We start from the raw sequence: 17506 nt of genomic DNA on the forward strand, positions 1-17506 counted from the left end.
GTCAAAGATAAAACTAAACACACTATCCAAATCACTCCTAAGGATGTCATAGTCAAGTTTGAATGTAGAGATAAAATTTTGAGCTTCATTATTAATTTAATGCTCCTCTTAGGGAAATTTCATATACATAAGGCAAGGTCCTCCAGATCCCTCCCAAACTTTTGTGTTTTCTTAGTAGACTTCCATTCGTATGTAAACACTTTAAAGTTAACCACTAATAAGAAAGCAGAACTCACATTGCTGCATCTTCAAAATTTATCCTTGATTAATGCTGACTGATAATAATCATATGCCTTTGCTGTATTTTAAAACATTTTTTTTTTTTTTTTTACTTGCCATGTTTTGTATTTTGTTGTTTTTATGTTCATGCTGATGTCTGTTTCTACCTCATTTTATTTGTGTTTGTAACCAAAGCATAAATAAAGTTTCTGGGGGAAAAATTAAAAAAAAAAAAAAAAAAAAAAAAAGAATTAACATGAACATTAACGCGAGCCAGAGTCGCTTATAGTTGAAGAAAGGCTTCTTCTGGGGTATTTCATCTATTTTAGCCATTTATAACCAGGCTCAAGGAAACTTTGTTGTGAGTTCAGCTTTGGTATGAATTAGGTACTCCACCCACCTAGCATAAACTGCGTGCATCATTGAAGGGTCAAGGAACACCAAAATAGATGTCTTTAAAGGTACAGTACTGTGCAAAGGTCTTGAGCCACCACTCATTTCTTTATATTTTGCTAGGAAAATGGGAAGTAGGTGCAGTGATTCACTGAACTGTGCAAATACACATGGAAATACAGTATGTAAGACAAAACAGTTTGTATACTTCTAATGACTTGGAAAGCCAATATTTGGTATATATGATCACCCTTATTCTTCAACACAGCCTGAGCTCTCTTAGGCACCTTTCTTGTAATTTCTTTAAGGAGCATTCAGGAACAGTTCTCCAGGCTTCTTGAAGGACATTCAAAGGCTCTTCTTTGGATGTTGGCTGCCTTTTGTTCCATTCTTTGTCAAGATGATGCCACGCTGCTTCAATAATGTTGAGGTCCGGGCTCTGGGGTGGCCAATCCATGACTGATAATATTGCATTGTGTGATTTTCTATCCAGGTATGCTTTTACTGCACTGGCAGTGTGTTTGGGATTGTCATGCTGAAAAAATGAAGCTAAGCCAATCGACATCCATAAATTTTGACATGATCCCCAACACCACTGGCTGAAATCTAGCCCCAGACCACGACAGAACCTCCACCAGGCTTTACAGATGGCTGTAGACCAGGGGTGTCAAAAGTTGTAACTTTGTAGCTTGTATTAGTTACTTGTAAACTTGTATTCTCAGAGATAAAACCTCTGATTTTACATGTATGTATGAGTTGGAAAACACAGAACAAATACAAATCTTAAATTTATGCACGTTTATTGACTTACATTTACATATTTCAGATGTGCTGTAGATGCTCACTGTTGTATTTCTCTCCTGGTCTTATATATACTTGCAGTGTGATGACCATTTGAACCAAAAGATTTTGATTTTGGATTCATCACTCCATAAAACTTGTCACTAATTTTCTGTCCAGTTCTTGTGTAATTTGGCATACCCCAGCCTTTTGACCCTGTTTCCTTTCCTTAGGAATGGCTTCTTAACAGCCACCCTTCCTCTAAGACCATTTCTGACAAGGCTTCAATGAATAGTAGATGGACCAGCTGATGCACCTCTCAGGCTTTGTACCAGGTCTTTGAATTTTTCCTATTTCTTAAGGACACAACTTTCAGATACTGCTCATCTGCTGTAGGTATTTTTTTTAGGCCTGCCAATTCTTTTCTCCTTCACGTGTCTCGTTTCCTCAGTTTTTAAGGACACTGCGCACCATGCAGAGATACACTAGGTTTTTGACTAGTTTTGGGGAATCACCTCGTTGGTGCAAAAAATACTATTTTATGCCTGTCAAGCTGTGTTATCTTTGGCATTTTCTGGACAATGGAGAAAAGACCAACTGCTATTTCTCAGGGGGCAAACACCCTCACTCACGCCTGTGAAAGAAAAATGGACAAAGGTAAGTGAATCAGGGATCAGAAAGCATAAAATAAATGGGTAACACTCTTAGATGCTCAGCTTCTTAAAAACCATTAACTTCAGATTGTTCTCACCATCGAGTCCTCCTTGTAGGCAGCGTCCAGCCCCACTGCCCCCACGAAGGGCACACCAACCACACTGAGGCCTGGCAATGCACTGGGAGCACTGGGTGAGCTGGGAGCACTGGGGAGAGCAGGAGTCCCCCCCTGAGAGCAATCGACCACACTGGCCCGCCTCACACCGGAGGGGCACAAAAGATGGGCTCATGCACTACAGCAAGGGGAGAGAGGTTTGCTCAATAAAATAATAATAGTAATAAAAAAAACAAAACAAAAAAAAAAAACAGTATATTCAGTTAAAGTCAAACAATCAAATTAGGGGTGGGTGACACAGGTTCAATATTATATCAGGATATTTTGAGAAAACTTGCAACAACAATAATTCTGATGCCACAAAAATTAATTTATTGACGCTTGCATTCAACAGCATTTATAAGTGTAAGTAAATGAAAGGCATTTTCCTTCCTTTGCTTCTTTCCCAGTGAGCTTTCATCATTGATGCCACACTACCAAATTTGAAGTGTGAATCTAGTGAAACAAGAGCAGCTGAGAGCAGCAGTGTCTCTCACACACTGTCCAAATAAGAATAAGATTGAGAGTAACATGGATCTGGCAAGCTGGGCCCTAAACACCATTGATTGAATTTTTTCCACTATGAGATCGGGGAAAGGGGAGCCTGCGTGTCCGAGTGGAACAGACCCGGTTGGATATGTCATCGATTCTTGGAGCTTGTGGAGACCTGTGTGCTTCTCAGCCCTGGAGGTCGAGGACGTGGAAGACGTCTACATATTTGGCTATGTGGTAGGGGTATCTCTTTTGTTTGGGCTCGGAGGAGATCTGATTTACCAGGAAATTAAGAAAATCTGGGCAGCAGTTCAACATCTGCAGAGGCTGCAGACCCAGGTGGATGGGCTGTGCAGGGCCGTACAAACTCAGACTCAAAGCCTGTTGGACCTGAGCCGTAAAGCAGACGGGTAGTACAGCTGAGAACGTGCTCGCAGGCGAGAGGGGTTCGATCTGGAGATAAGGTTCGGTTCTGCACGGTGAGGACGGTAACTAATGAATTTGGAATATTGGATTACTGAATAGGTTCCCCAGTGAGACTGAAGGCTGTTGGAAAAAAAACAAGCAGCCTGTTCCAAAAACAACATCTGCATTATCAGGAATTCGGCTCCCTAGCCGGCCTTGGGCTGGCAATTATATCTCCAGGCCTATGTGTGACGGTAGCTCTCCCCCTCAGCCCCTCTCTGTGATTTGTGAAGCTGGATCTGGTGTACCACGGCCGCTGATGAACTTCCACCACTATCAGCGAACTGTTTTGGCTAGGAGCTGGCATCTGGGCTCCACAATGCCCCCACCCTCTCGTCTCCGTCTGCATCCCCTCCTGACCCTGACCTTACCCAACATATTGCTATCCTGGCTTTAAATGTGCAAATATGCTTTTGCTGAGGTGTTTTTTGGAACCTCGTACGGTGTTTATAATAAATACAGTACGAGATGATTTTTTTGAACCTACCTATCCCAGTGTATCTCTTTCTGTCCTCCTGCTAAAGGTAGCGCCGGGAAGACGGCTGCATGACCTCGGACACCTGTCCCCCCGTGTTTGTGTTTGTTGTATTCTTGGATGGGTGCTCTGTTAACTGCAATTTCCAATGTGTGAACCTGTTCACCCACATGGCAATAAAACCTTCATTCATTCATGTATAGAGTAATAGTAGTGACACAGCACTATATCCAGTGACACAGCAAGTCAAATGTAAGAATGAAAGTAGCTCAGTTAGCTCTGCATGTTTGACCTGGCAGATTTTTTATTTATTTATTTTTTTTACACCACATGCTAAAGCAGTGCTAAAGAGATTTGTGTTTTCTTCCAGGACTGAACCAGGGACCTTTTACTTATTAGGACAATGTGTAAACTGTCACATAATAAAACTAGCAAGGCCACCTATGCATACAAAGCCCAATCATCCAACACCGTCAACGATCAGCTGATATAGGCCTAAACATTAGACCTTGCAGTCTATTGCAATTGCAATCCTGCAATCTATTTTCATCAATAATTTTTCCTAACCGGTAATATCAAATAAATAATAGTCTACATGAAAAATATTCCTCTTGAAATGAGCTTCATTTTGATTCAAATTTTATTATCCAAATGTCTCAATAAAATGGTTTTCCATCCATTTGCTTCTACTTATTAATACAAAAAATAATACTTATTACCTCAAAACGCATGTGTTGCCCGCAAAGGAATATTTTGACCATTACATTTTATGAAATGAAATGAAATTACTAGGAAGTCAGACAGATTTTATCAGAATTATTCTGTCAAAGTTTCACGATAATAGTACACCAAAATACATGTTTGTTTTTTTTAAATGGTAAGTCTAAACATCATTTAAAAACTTTTGAATGGTAATGTATATATTATCAAAATCCATTGTGATTTACACTAGGGCTGCAACTAACGATTATTTTGATAGTCGATTAGTCATCGATTATTCAAACGATTAGTCGACTAATCGGATTATGAATCACATAATTATGAAATGGCACTTATTTAGCTCTCAGCTTTTACATTTAGCATAAGGTTATTTAAAATGTGGTAGTAAACACATACTTCATTCAAAACCTTTAATCAGGTTTGCTGCTGATATAACTTTAACGGTCCATTTTTCCAACCATTAAAAAAAAAAAAAAAAAAAGTACTTTTTCGTCCCTGTAAAACAAAGTTGGCACAGTTTCACCAGTATCCCCAATCACTAAATGTGCTGCTGAATGCTATCCAGTCTTCAAGTCTGACGTCGTTTCTGGGTCCAAATGCTTCTAAATAAACAGCAATGGTATAACCAATGACTGTTCACTATTAAAGATTATTGTAACATACCTTATCAACTGCAGCCATTTCCGCTTCTCTTTCTCATCGGTAAAAATCACAGCTGAGTGTGTTTTTTTCGAGTTAAAACAACCAGGGACACAGCATTGCGGAAAATTGATCACGTGACAGTTTGGACTCGGAAATGAAATTCTACGTCATCACTTAACCGGATTGCGCATGTGTGAAGCTCGCCAGAGATAGACGGACAAGAAGATGTCTCACTACGTTAAAAAAAAAACAAAAAAAAACAAAACACCAGTAATAAACGACTATTATCGACAATTAAATTCATCGTCAACTATTTTTATTGTCGATTATAGTCGACAATGTCGACTAATCGTTGCAGCCCTAATTTACACCCGTGCACAACACTGAGAAGCTGGCCTTCCATGCTCGGTTCTGAAAAACTGCATGACGATCTTTGAGGTCACACGTTTAGATTTCAGCATTGGTCAAACTACGTCATCAACAGTTCATTTTTAGACTTGTCTGACAACATTTGTTTATATTTTGCAAGAATGCCAAATATTATGCTCTGAAGCCATTTTTTTTGCCTGTTATGACTGGAAACTTTATGAAACACAGTGCAGCTTATGTTAATGATTTATTTAGGCACCTTTGATTATATTGAATTCTGCCATAATCTCTTCCCAAATTTCTCACAGAAAATCAGAGACTTGTATGAATTCTGACCAATTATGATGACAAATTAAAAAAAATTCAAAAAGCATCACATTTGTCTTGAATTGCTCTATTTTGGTACCAAAATACAAAGAATTTAACATAATTTAAGAAAAATCAGGTGGCCTTGCTAATATATATCTTTCTTTGAACAAATAATAGGTAACGACATGAGTAATTTCCATCCACTGTTTGCTCTTCCATGTAGAGTGCAACTAGCCAGTGAAACTAGTGAGTGCTCCAGAGATGCTCGGTGGAGTCATCGGTCTACATTTTGGTCACACATCACCAGCTGCTAGTATCGCCTCCTTTGCAGCCTCTACTTGTCATTGTGTTTTTTGCTTCGAGTGGTGAAACACATTTATTGTTTCCACCTTCAGCTGGCAACATTTTCTTGCACATTTTTCAAACTACTGTGCTTTGCTGTAGGTTGTTGAAGTAGTTCCCTTTATAGGTACTAAACTGCATTGCAATAGCAGTGATATTCCGATATGACGTTTATATCATGTAAGAATTCATACCGCTGTTATCACGGACGATATGATGTGGCATACCCTTAATTCAGATCTTACCTGCTGCAGGGCCATGCTCCACACACAGTGCTGCCAGCCCCCGTCAGAGCCTCTGGAGCTCAGACAAAGGCTGCAGTTATGGAGACTGTGGCAGGGAGGAGGGCATGGCAGAGGAGGGGATGACTCCACCTGCATGGGTGAGACGTTGAGCAGAGCAAGGCTGAAACATGTCCAGTCATAAGTGGGGTTCACACTCAAGATGCGCCTTGTCTCGCCTGCAGGAAACAAAAACAGTAAACATTTCTCAGTGGAACATTTCTACAGAATAAAAACATCCTAAAAGCATGAGAAACATCCATATGAAGCTATGCAAAGCAGTCACTGTAACAAAATCACAACTGCTTGCACTTTTAACTGATTATTTTTACACACCATTCAAAACATGGGATGTAATATGTGACCTTGCATGATTATTCTTCATATCAAGACATTATGCAGACATCAACTCCTGGAGGTTAAGGTCAAAACTCATGGTCACATAATTATGAAATCTTTGTTTTTCATGTGTCAACAAACAGGGTTAATAAAGTGTAATGGGTGCATTTTTTCCCACTAGGTGGTGCTCTTGTTCATAGATGGAAATAAATTTTCAGCAACATACTGAACACTTAATCTAAGCCTGGGTACCTGTGCGTTTGAACTGGCGTGTCCACATGCATTTTCCAGAAGCTGTACACTTGGGGCAGTCAGAAGCCTCACAGCTAATCTCAGTACAGCTGCTGGACAGGAAAATCTCTCTCTGGTTGACTCGACAGTCGTGTACAGCTGTACAGCTGAGAGAGCTGCTGATACAAGCTCCCTCTGGACAATTTGTGCACCACTTACACTGTAAAACAGGCTGGGAAATTTATTTAAGAAGACATTTTAGTAACTGTCTCTCTTTGAGTGAATAGCTGTGTTTGATAAGGAGCATTGTATGTTACCTGTGATGGACTGGAAAATGTTTTAGGGTGTCGTGCAAGGCATTCACTGCATGTCTTTAGTCTGCGACACTGCTCTGGTTCACGAGGGGTTGGAGAACAGGGAGACTGACCAGTGAAGCAACCCATTCTGATGGTGAACAAAGAATATAATATGCATTTCATTTAATATCTATACATAACTTTAACCTCAGAGTTGCTGCCAAACAATGTTTTACCTCTCAGCAGTGTCAGAAGAAGCACAGGTTCCCCTACACCAGATACAGCTGCCTGTGGTGGTGTTGCAGGCCTCTGGTGTGGGAAGAAGGGCGCAGGGGTCAGAGGGCACAGACAGGGTTACGAGCCTGCCAAGAGTGACACCATTGAAGCCTCCTGACAGGAAGAGACGACTGCCCCAGCTTGTCATGGCAAGAGACACTGAACCATTTACTGGATCTCCAACAGCTGAAACTAAAGGAAAGACATGAAGAGTGGTTAGCCTATTGTGTGTTATGATTTACAAATTAATCTGCAGCTAGAAATCTATAGTTACTTGGTTGTATCCAGGTGTTACAGTTGATCTGGTACAGAGAGACAGAGTTACTGTAGTCTTCTGCTTCTGTCCTGCCACCTACAATCACCATAGTGTCTTTGATCATTGCAGCAGCGTGGAAGAAACGGGACAGGGGCTACACAGGAAAACGAAGACACAGCAAGAATAAAGAAGTTATCTTTCTGCAGTGGACTGATGGATGATGACTGGCTGCCTTTTCCGAATGTAAGAGAGCAGCTTCTTACCTTAATACCCTGAGAAGAGGCCAGCAAAGACCAGGTGAGGTTGGGGTAATACAGACTGTAGAGCTCACCAGATGGCTCCACACTTTCCACGTGAAAGCGGTAGCCTCCAAAGACATAGATGGCGTCAGTCTGTTCATGGTAGACTGCCGTGTGGCCATATAAACCTGATTCAAGAAAAAATAAAGCAAAACAGGTTCATATAAAAAAAAAAAAAAAAGAATTTTTAGATCTGTTTTTGTCTTTTTCAAAGCATGACACTGTATTGTAATAGCAGTAAGTGGTCCATCAGTGAGTTATTGATCATTTAAAACTATGGCTCAACATAGCAAAATGTTTCAAAAAAACCTGTTGGAGGTGTGCCAGTATGGGGGGCAATGGTCCAGTTTCCAGACTGAGGACTGAACTCCAGTAAATGGTGGTTGAAACCATTTTCTGGAGAGTAACCGCCAATCAACAGCACAGAGGAGTCTCGACGTACAGTTAAAGTGTGACCAGCCACTGGGGGAAGCACTGTGCTCTGTCAGCAGCAGAAAAAAAATGTGATTAGTTAAAACTTAAGGTTATGTATATAACCCCGGTTCTCTGAGTAGCATGAGTTAGTGTCTCACTATGGGAACGCCTCCTGCGTGACCTCATCAGAAGCTCAAATGTCATTACACCAGCCCTTACAGGCTGGCTCAGCGACGCTCATGTCAGGGAGGGGCCAGAGCCTCCCTATATAATAGGCCGACATAGCGTCAGATGTCATTCAAAACAAGCCCACCTCTTCCTCGCTTCCATTGCAAGGAGGGTGGTCTGGTGAGACACTCACTCATGCTACTCAGAGAACCGGGGTTATATACATAACCTTAAGTTCTCTTTCATAGCATTCGTTTCGTGTCTCACTATGGGAGAAATACTGACTCCCGGATTGCCAGACATGCCTGTTAAGAAGACAACTGTCCCCAATAGCACTTCACAGGGGCACAGCCCCCACTTAGGAAGAACCTGCACTGAGGACCGAATGCGCCAGGCTAGGTGCTGTAACATCTAGCTTGTAAAACCTAGCAAATGTGTGAGGTGAAGTCCAGCACGCAGCTGCACACACCTCCTGAATGGAGACCCCCTTAAAGAGCGCCCATGAGGTTGCCAGACCTCTGGTGGAGTGTGCCCGCAACCCAGCAGGAGGCTGAAGATCCCTGCTGGCATAGGCCAGGGCGATTGCTCCTACTATCCAATGGGAAAGGCGCTGTTTAGACACTGGCCTCCCCCTATGTGGTTTAGCCCAAGACACAAACAGCTGGTCGCTTTGCCTAAAGTCCTGGGTTCTGTTCATATAAATCCGAAGAGCCCGGACTGGACACAGGGTATGCAGCCGCTCTTGCTCCTCAGAAGTGAAAGGTGGCGGATTAAAGGCAAGCAGTTCTATAGGGGAACACGTGCCCATAACCTTTGGAATAAAAGCGGGGTTAAGCCGCATACTGACCTTTGTATCACCTGGGGAGAACTGAATGCACGACTGGTTCACTGAAAGAGCATGCATCTCCCCCACACGCTTAGCCGAAGCTAAAGCGATCAGTAGAGCTGTCTTCAAGGACAGCAATTTTAACTCAACCTGTTCCAGGGGTTCAAACGGGGGACAGGAGAGTGCAGTTAACACTGTGGGAAGATCCCACAATGGAGCCAGTGGCTTGGATGTAGGCAACTTACGGCGTGCACCCTTCATGAAACGACGTAACAGGGGATGCTGACCTACCGTCTGCCCCTCAAAACCGATATGGCAAGCTGAAATGGCTGCCAAATACACCTTGATGGTGGAGAAGGCTTTACCCTTGTCAATCAGGGCCTGAAGAAATGACAGAATCACAGCCACAGAGCACTGAAAAGGGATGGCCTGTGATTCTAAGCACCAGTTTTCAAACACACGCCACTTATGCTCATACAGCGTCCTAGTAGATGATGCTCTAGCACACTGAATAGTGTCAATAACACTACGAGGGAGCCCGGCTGTGTTCAGGATAAACCACTCACGGGCCAAGCCCACAGAGCTAACCTCTCCGGGTGGGGGTGGAATATTTCCCCCCGTGCCTGAGACAGCAGATCTCTGCGTAATGGCAATGGCCATGGTGGGCTGCACAGCAGCTGAAAGATCTCCGCTAGCCAGTGCTTTCCTGGCCAGCGTGGGGCTATCAGGATCACAGAGTGACCTCTCTCCCTCACTCTGGCCAGAGTTGGGGAAATGAGGGCCACTGGGGGAAAAGCATAAAGGAGGGTCCTTGGCCACTCGTGAGCCAGTGCATCCACCCCCCAGTGGTGCTCTCTGATCGTGCAGGGAGAAAAACAGGGGGCACTGAGCACTCTCCGCTGATGCAAAAACGTCCACAGTCGCCTGACCGAACCGCATCCAGATCTGCTTCACCACCTCGGGGTGAAGTTTCCAGTCTGCATAGAGTGGACTGCCCCTGGATAAAAGATCTGCCCCAAAGTTCAGGATTCCTGGCACATGAGTTGCTCTCAGTGACAGCAGGTGGATGCTGCTCCAGACTATCAGTCTGTGTGCCAGTGTGTGTAACCTGGGGGACCTCAGGCCCCCTTGTCTGTTGATGTAGGCCACCACAGTGGAGTTGTCTGACCTCACTAAAACATGATGGCCTCTCAGCCACGGGAGAAAATGTTTTAGCGACAGATGAACTGCCAGCAATTCCAGACAGTTTATGTGGGTAGTGCGCATGTGAGGGCCCCACCTCCCATTCACTGCTCTCCCCTCGTGAGTGGCACCCCAGCCTACAAGGGAGGCATCTGTGGAGACCACCTTCCTGGTTAAAACTGTCCCCAGGATAACACCTTGAGACAGGAAGCCTGGCTTCTTCCACTGGCGAAGAGCAAGTGAACAATCTGAAGAGACCCTCACGCGACAGTGGCCGTTGTAGTGGGGTTCCAGTCCCTGCGAGCCCACCCAACTAGTGTTGTAGTACTCGAGATCGGTCTTGGTCTCGAGACCGGTCTCAAGACCGCTTTTTGATGGTCTCGGTCTTGTCATGGACTCGACCGCATTTGGTCTCGGTCTTGTCATGGACTCGGACCTTGCGGACTCGGGATTTTATTTCAAGACCAGTCAAGACCACAGCTGTGGAAATATCACTAAATTACCAGAATACTGTCCAATTTATTTGTTAACATCTTTGCTTTTATTGGATGCAAAATGTACTGATTCAAATCCAACAAAGAAGGCGCTCCTCTGCCTCTCAAAGGAGCGCACCTCACAGACTCCGCCCCGGCTAGGTCGCTGCTATTATCGCTGCTTACACCTGTATCATTTCACCGCAGTTTGCAATCTACCACAGAGCACGGACAGTTTCATTCACAATGTGTACGTTTGATCTCACTATGGTCACGTGTGTGCTGCATAAATCGAAATAACAACCGGCATGAACACGAGGAGAAGTAAGAGGGAAAATGAAGATCAAAGGAAAATTTCAGGCTTCCGATTCAACAAAAAAATCCCAGCATGAAAGGTAAATACCAACCTTCATGTATGTTGACACACAAACAAAAAATTTAATGCAAGTTTTAGGGCTGCAACTATTCTTGGAATAACGCAATTCGATTATTAAAAATCCTCGACACAAATTTGTTGCTTTGATGTTTCGTTTCAGCTCTGCAGCTCAGGTGTCTCCGTGTAAGCGGAGCATTTCCAAAAAAAACAAAAACGACCCTTTAACACGAGTGGATCGCTGAGATGTTTTTCCACGCCCCCACTTCTCTGTGCTGTGAGTGCGCATGTTTGAATGTGCGCGCGTGTTGTGCAGAGGATGTCAGCTGTTACTTTTTTCTTTACGTCAGCTGTAGCCACCAGAACAGATCTATAACCACAGTGTACTGGGGAAAGGGGGGCTGCCATTAGCACTAGCAATCGTTCGGTGCCCCCCCACCCCCTTCAGTACAGAGGGGCTCCGTCAAAATGTTTTTATCAACCACCTGATCAGCAACATGAAGAACAGAGAACTTTGTAGCTGCTCCATCCACCCTGTTTGTTTCACACAGAGAAACATCTGCAGTACAGAAGTTAAAATATGCTGATGAATTGTTAAAATGAAAAATTATTTCTTATCCAATTACTTGATTAACTGACGGAGTAATCAATTGAATACTTGATTACTAAAATAATTGATAGTTGCAGCCCTACTTGTATTCAGAAAGCCATAGTCAAACATTAGTTTTCAGCACCAGTAGAGCTATGAGAGGCCTTCAAGAATAAAATATTACAGTTCCCAGCAAGATGATGTCACTTCCTATTGTTGCATTAAAAACGTGATAGTTTATGCTCACAATATGGTGGCTGATATTCAAATGTAGGAAATGCTATTAGCAGCCGAGGAATCTGGATTATGTTTTTGTTGTGTATTTTTTTATGTGATTTCTGCAAACACAGTGGAAGGAAACGGCACTCTGGGACACATTAAATGCGTGATGTATAAATGTAACTTTTCTGGATTATATGCAAAAATGATCATTCTATCAATCTAATAAGGCCTGATTTAGAATTCTGCATTGATCCTTTGTGTATAACTGAAAATCCTCTCTGAAGCAAACCTGACATGCACCTCGAGAAATGTAACTACACGTCCAAAAAAACTGATTACTGCTTTCTGGTTATGTCTTAGGCCCCATCACTCAATTAACGAGTGGGAGCGGCATTTAGTGGTTAGTATTAGCTTACTAATTAGCATTAGCATTAGTGCTGGGGTGAGAAATATTTCTTGCTAGAACCCGGAAGTTACCATGGCCACCACCAATGGTAACAGCAGAGAAGTAAGTAAGTTGTTTCTCCGCCATTAGTACACTGAGCTAGTGGTGGGCAGATTGATCCTAATATTGATAATATGGATGCCAATGTTGTATTGGTATTGATCAATATCAGTGTAATGAGATACTTTGGCTTCAGTTTCTTTCCTGTATGCAGTGCTGCGGTTTCATCAAAGATGCGAGCTGACTGTCTAAGTGTCGCTCCTGTCACAGCACAGAGCACTTTGCTCCTCCCCTCCCCACAGTGTTTTGTTATACTGTCATGTGATGCATAACATATTTTATTTGGGAAAAAAAAGGATTTTGCTATGAAACATTTAAATCAAATTTAAATTTAAATTTGTAGAAAATTAGTGAATGAAGGAACATTTTTTATTAAATTTTTTTTATTATACTTTCTGAAAAATCTACCTGGAAAAAAGTTTGCATTTGTTCTTGAGTGATGATTTTGTACACTTAATTTATGAAAAAAAATTCCAGACATCAATTTATGGGGAAAATTGTTTTGTTCTATTGTTTCAGAACAATAACTTTTATTTTGATAAAGTATTTTCTACTTACATATAAACTTTGCCCAATTCTATCCTGGGTTTTAACTAATTAATGATCCAAAGGAAAAAAATCTCAAACCAGTTAAACTTCATGGAAATTCTTCATAATTATTAAAAAGTATTGGTATCAGTATCGGTGATAATGGCCCTGTGTTTACTTTACATAAGATCGATACCAAATTATGAAGTGTTGCACACAACTACATTGAGCAGCATACACCAGGAGTGATTGACAGTGCTAAGACCCTCCTCCTGGCTCTGACCGGTTGTTTTTGACTGGGAGCGGTTCAGGGAGGAGGTGGAGGAGCTCCATTTTTTTCGCAGATTATCGGTCTCATACTGTCGTGATATGGTGACAGTTTTAACAAATATGTAAAAACCAGATTTTTTATAAAAGTTACATCCTGCAGCTTTAATCTGTATAAGATTAAAGGCTTTAGTTCTTACTGTTGATGAGTGTTTGCCATTTTTTCAGTTTTACACATTTAGCTATGTGGCTTTGAAAAAGCACCCATTTTTACAAAGGTTGTTGGTTTAAAAACAACACAACTTTATGCATAGTTTATGAAAGGCAGAGAAAAGTTAAGACTATTGTGATGAACTATGAATAATTGTTTTACATTCTGTGATAAATGATGGAAGTCACCCAGGAGTATTAAATAAAGATGGTTATATTTATTTGAGCTGTGAGTGTTTAATATCAGGATGATTTTATGGGAATGCGGATCTTTCAGATCAATTTGAGAAGTGATTTTGATCATGTTTCACATTTTATTGTGTCATGTAGCATCAGGCACTGGTCTTGGTCTTGTCTCGGTCTCGCCCCCCCTCGGTCTTTGTCTCGACTGGTCTCGGACCCTAAAAGTCTTGGTCTTGTCTCGGTCTCGATACCCTCTGGTCTTGGTCTTGTCTCGGTCTCGGGTTAGGTAGTCTTGACTACAACACTACACCCAACGCTGAAAACTTCTCATGTGCAGGCGTCCCAGTGGTATCGCCACTACAGCGGAAGCCATCAGGCCCAGCAGTCTCTGGCACTGTTTGAGGGTAACTGTGTTGCCTCTGCGAAACAGTGCAAGGGATGACTGAATGGTCACTATTCTCTCTGAGGTGAGAAACGCTCTCACCTGGAGGGAGTCTAGACTGAGCCCTATAAATGTTATGCATTGAGTTGGTCTCAATATGCTCTTTTCCACATTTATCTGGAAACCCAAATTCTCCAGATGGTGTATAAGAGCATCTGTGTGACAAACCACCTCCTGACAGGAGGGGGCTGCACCAGCCAGTCGTCGATGTATGTGGCTACTCGAATGCCCCTTTCCCTGAGTGGGGTCACTGCTGCCTCGGTGCATTTTACAAAGACCCTTGGGCTCAGTGACAGGCCGAATGGCAGAACCACAAATTCGTATGCTATCCCCTGGAAAGCAAATCTTAGATACTTCCGGTGTGGGGGATATATGGGGATGGTGAAATAGGCATCCCTCAGGTCGATTGATGTGAACCAGTCGCCTGCTCTTACAAACCGTAGCAGCGAGGCGTGGGTCAGCATCCTGAACTTGTATTTTCTTAAGTGCTGATTTAGAGCACGGAGATCCAGAATGGCTCTCATCCCCTTCCCCCCCTTCTTTGGGACAAGGAAGTACCTTGAATAGAAACCGCTGTGGGCTTCCTTGGGGGGGACAACTCTTATAGCCCCTTTGTTTATTAAGGTGGCAATTTCCTCCAAGAGAAAACCGGCAGACTCGCCCTGGGCATGAGAGTAAATAATTCCTTTGAATTGTGGTGGAGCGACATTGAATTGAAGCCTGTAGCCCTTTTCTATTGTCCTCAACACCCATGCTGACTGAGTGCATGTGGCCCAGCTCTCCATGTGAAGAGACAGCGGGCTCACTGGCCACTTTGTCAGAGACGGTATATTGGCGCCCCCTTGTGGCTGGGGCGCGTAACATACGTCGCCCCGGTGGCCTGTCACCTCGCTCACCTTCGGTGAAGGTGGCGGGACCGTCTGACTTGTCACAGCCGTGGGAGTGCGAATCTCCACGGGCTGCGTTATGGCAGACAGTACTGATCTGTTTTTCAGCATGTTTATCTTTATTATTTTTTTCAAGTGTTTTACAACACCTGACAGTGCCCTCGGCAAACTGCCTGGATGCGCATGTCGGGACTTTTTTAATACAGAATGCATGAGAGAAGTGTTTGTGCAACAACTTTGCAAACTTCGACGCTGTTTCTGCACGGTGGGTCCGGTGAGAGGAACGCCGACCCGAACACTGCACTCTGTGTGGAACATGTCCCATTGAACTTGCTCTGGAACGGAGCTGGGTGGGGGCAGAGCGGCCCAAAGGGACAAGCTGGGCTCGCTCTTCCCTAGAGGGGAGGCTGTCAGGCCGACCGCTTCTTTTTCCTCCCGGTCGCGGCAGCGGGGAGAGGAGGAGGAGCTGCTTGAGGTCTGGCCTGGGGAGACTGCTTCCTAGCCCATGGATTCTTGGGAGTCCCCGCAGCTTGGGGGGCTGCCTGCGCCTTAGGCACCTTAGGGATTCTAAAGCCGGGGGCCGGGTGAGACGCTGCCTGCGCGTATGACTGGCGTGGCGCCGCTGGGGTGGCGTGCTGAGCCCTCCTCGGCAGGCAGACTTTCAAAGCCTCATCATCTCTCTTTTTCTCCTCACATCTCTTCTGCATGGAGGTAACAGCTGCACCGAAGAGACCTTGAGGGACGACAGGTGTGTCGAGGAGCTCCTCTTTTTCCTTAGTCGTCAGGTTGGTAAGCCCAAGCCAGCGTGCCCGCTCCTGGAGAACCATGAGACCCATGGCTCTCCCAGTAGCCTGTATCGCTACTTTGTGGAGGCGGAGGACGTGGTCAGTTATAACACAGATTTCTTCCCACACAGTGGTATCTGGTTTAGCCGTCATGTCCTCTTCTAGCTCAGCTTGGTATGCCGTTAAGATGGAAGAGGCATTCAGGGCTCTCGCCGACAGAGCCGCTGCCTTGTAGCACTTATCCGTGAGGCTGGACTGGAAGCGGTCTGCCTTGGAGGGAAGGGACGGGGCCGACGAAGACAGGGAGGTCTTCGGGTGAAGATGGCTCGCTACCAACGGCTCCACTTGTGGCATCTGGCGGAGACCGAGGGATTCCATCCCCTCACAATCCAACAGGAAGCTTCCCACGATGGGGTGCTTCTCGCTGTATGGTTTTGCTTTCCATGTCACCGCTATCTCGTCGAGTAGCTCCGGTAACACAGGCAACATCTGCTTACCCGTCTTTTTCGCCTTAGGCAATTTCTTACCATCAAAACGCGATTTTACAACCTCGTTTTGCACAGCGGGCCACGGGATGTTGAACCTAGCGGCTGCGCGCTTGCACATGTCCTGCATATCGAGATCCAGGGGAGACGGCGCCGCAGGTTTATCAACCTCGCCGGTAGCCGTGGGCTTCGCAGCCCAGCTGATGCTAGCCATGGAGTTGGAGTCTTCCTCCTCGTCGTCATCTGACAACAGGAGCTCCGAGTCGGCCGACTCGTCTCCACCCTTGTTAGCATCTTCTCCTAAGATGATCCCAGCAGCGGAGAAGCCCTCACATCCTTTGTCAGCCTCGAGCAACGGGAAAGCGGTGGCGATGGGCAGAGGGTCTGCCTCTGCCCAGCTGGGGCCAGGCGTTGCCGCCAGGTCCCCGGGCATTTCCATTTCTGCCTGCGGTGCAGCAGCCTCACCTAGCAAAGGGTCGCTGCCCGATAGATTAGCTTGGCGAGCTAACCTGCGGCGGAGCAGTTTGCGTGGAAAGGCCGCACAGTGGATACAGTCGTGAGTAGACGTTAGGGCAGCCTGAGCGTGGGATAATCCCAGGCATGCCGCACACACGGGGTGTGTATCCCAGGAAGAAATCTTGTTGCCGCAAGGACAAAATTTCCCAACTTCGTTTGGGTTGTTAGTCGTAGCCATGGTTAGCTAGAGGACTATGAACGCTAGCGAGCCTGACACCTGATTGAAGTGCGGAGAATATTGCTATTCCTCGGCTAGCGTGAGGAGAAAAGTAGTTCTACTTCTCTACAGGTATTGCTACCTAATGTGAGAAAACCGCTAGCGCCAATGGATATTGCTACCAAAGGGTGAAGCTAGTGGTACTTTATTAGCAAAGTGTTGCTACTTTGCTTTGGGATAGTATTGCTACTTCCCAGGGTGAAAGTATTGCTACTGAACACCGGCACTAGCTACAGGACAGT

General features: G+C 44.5%; 1 protein-coding gene across 1 annotated transcript in view; it reads right to left on the reverse strand.

The window, feature by feature from the left end:
* Positions 1-1395: 1395 nt before the first annotated feature.
* Positions 1396-17506, reverse strand: part of LOC115775424 (multiple epidermal growth factor-like domains protein 8) — a 32584-nt gene continuing 16473 nt past the window's right edge. Inside the window, exons 31-39 of the mRNA XM_030722961.1 lie at positions 8302-8473; positions 7957-8120; positions 7712-7847; positions 7398-7629; positions 7183-7309; positions 6887-7097; positions 6260-6474; positions 2144-2339; positions 1396-2026 (exon numbers count right to left, since the gene is read on the reverse strand). Coding sequence (XP_030578821.1) covers positions 1941-2026; positions 2144-2339; positions 6260-6474; positions 6887-7097; positions 7183-7309; positions 7398-7629; positions 7712-7847; positions 7957-8120; positions 8302-8473 — 1539 coding nt within the window. The 3' untranslated portion in view covers positions 1396-1940. The remainder of the gene's footprint in view (positions 2027-2143; positions 2340-6259; positions 6475-6886; positions 7098-7182; positions 7310-7397; positions 7630-7711; positions 7848-7956; positions 8121-8301; positions 8474-17506) is intronic.

This window comes from Archocentrus centrarchus, unplaced genomic scaffold (genome assembly GCF_007364275.1).
Source record: "Archocentrus centrarchus isolate MPI-CPG fArcCen1 unplaced genomic scaffold, fArcCen1 scaffold_125_ctg1, whole genome shotgun sequence".
In the NCBI taxonomy this organism is placed as follows: Eukaryota; Metazoa; Chordata; class Actinopteri; order Cichliformes; family Cichlidae; genus Archocentrus; species Archocentrus centrarchus.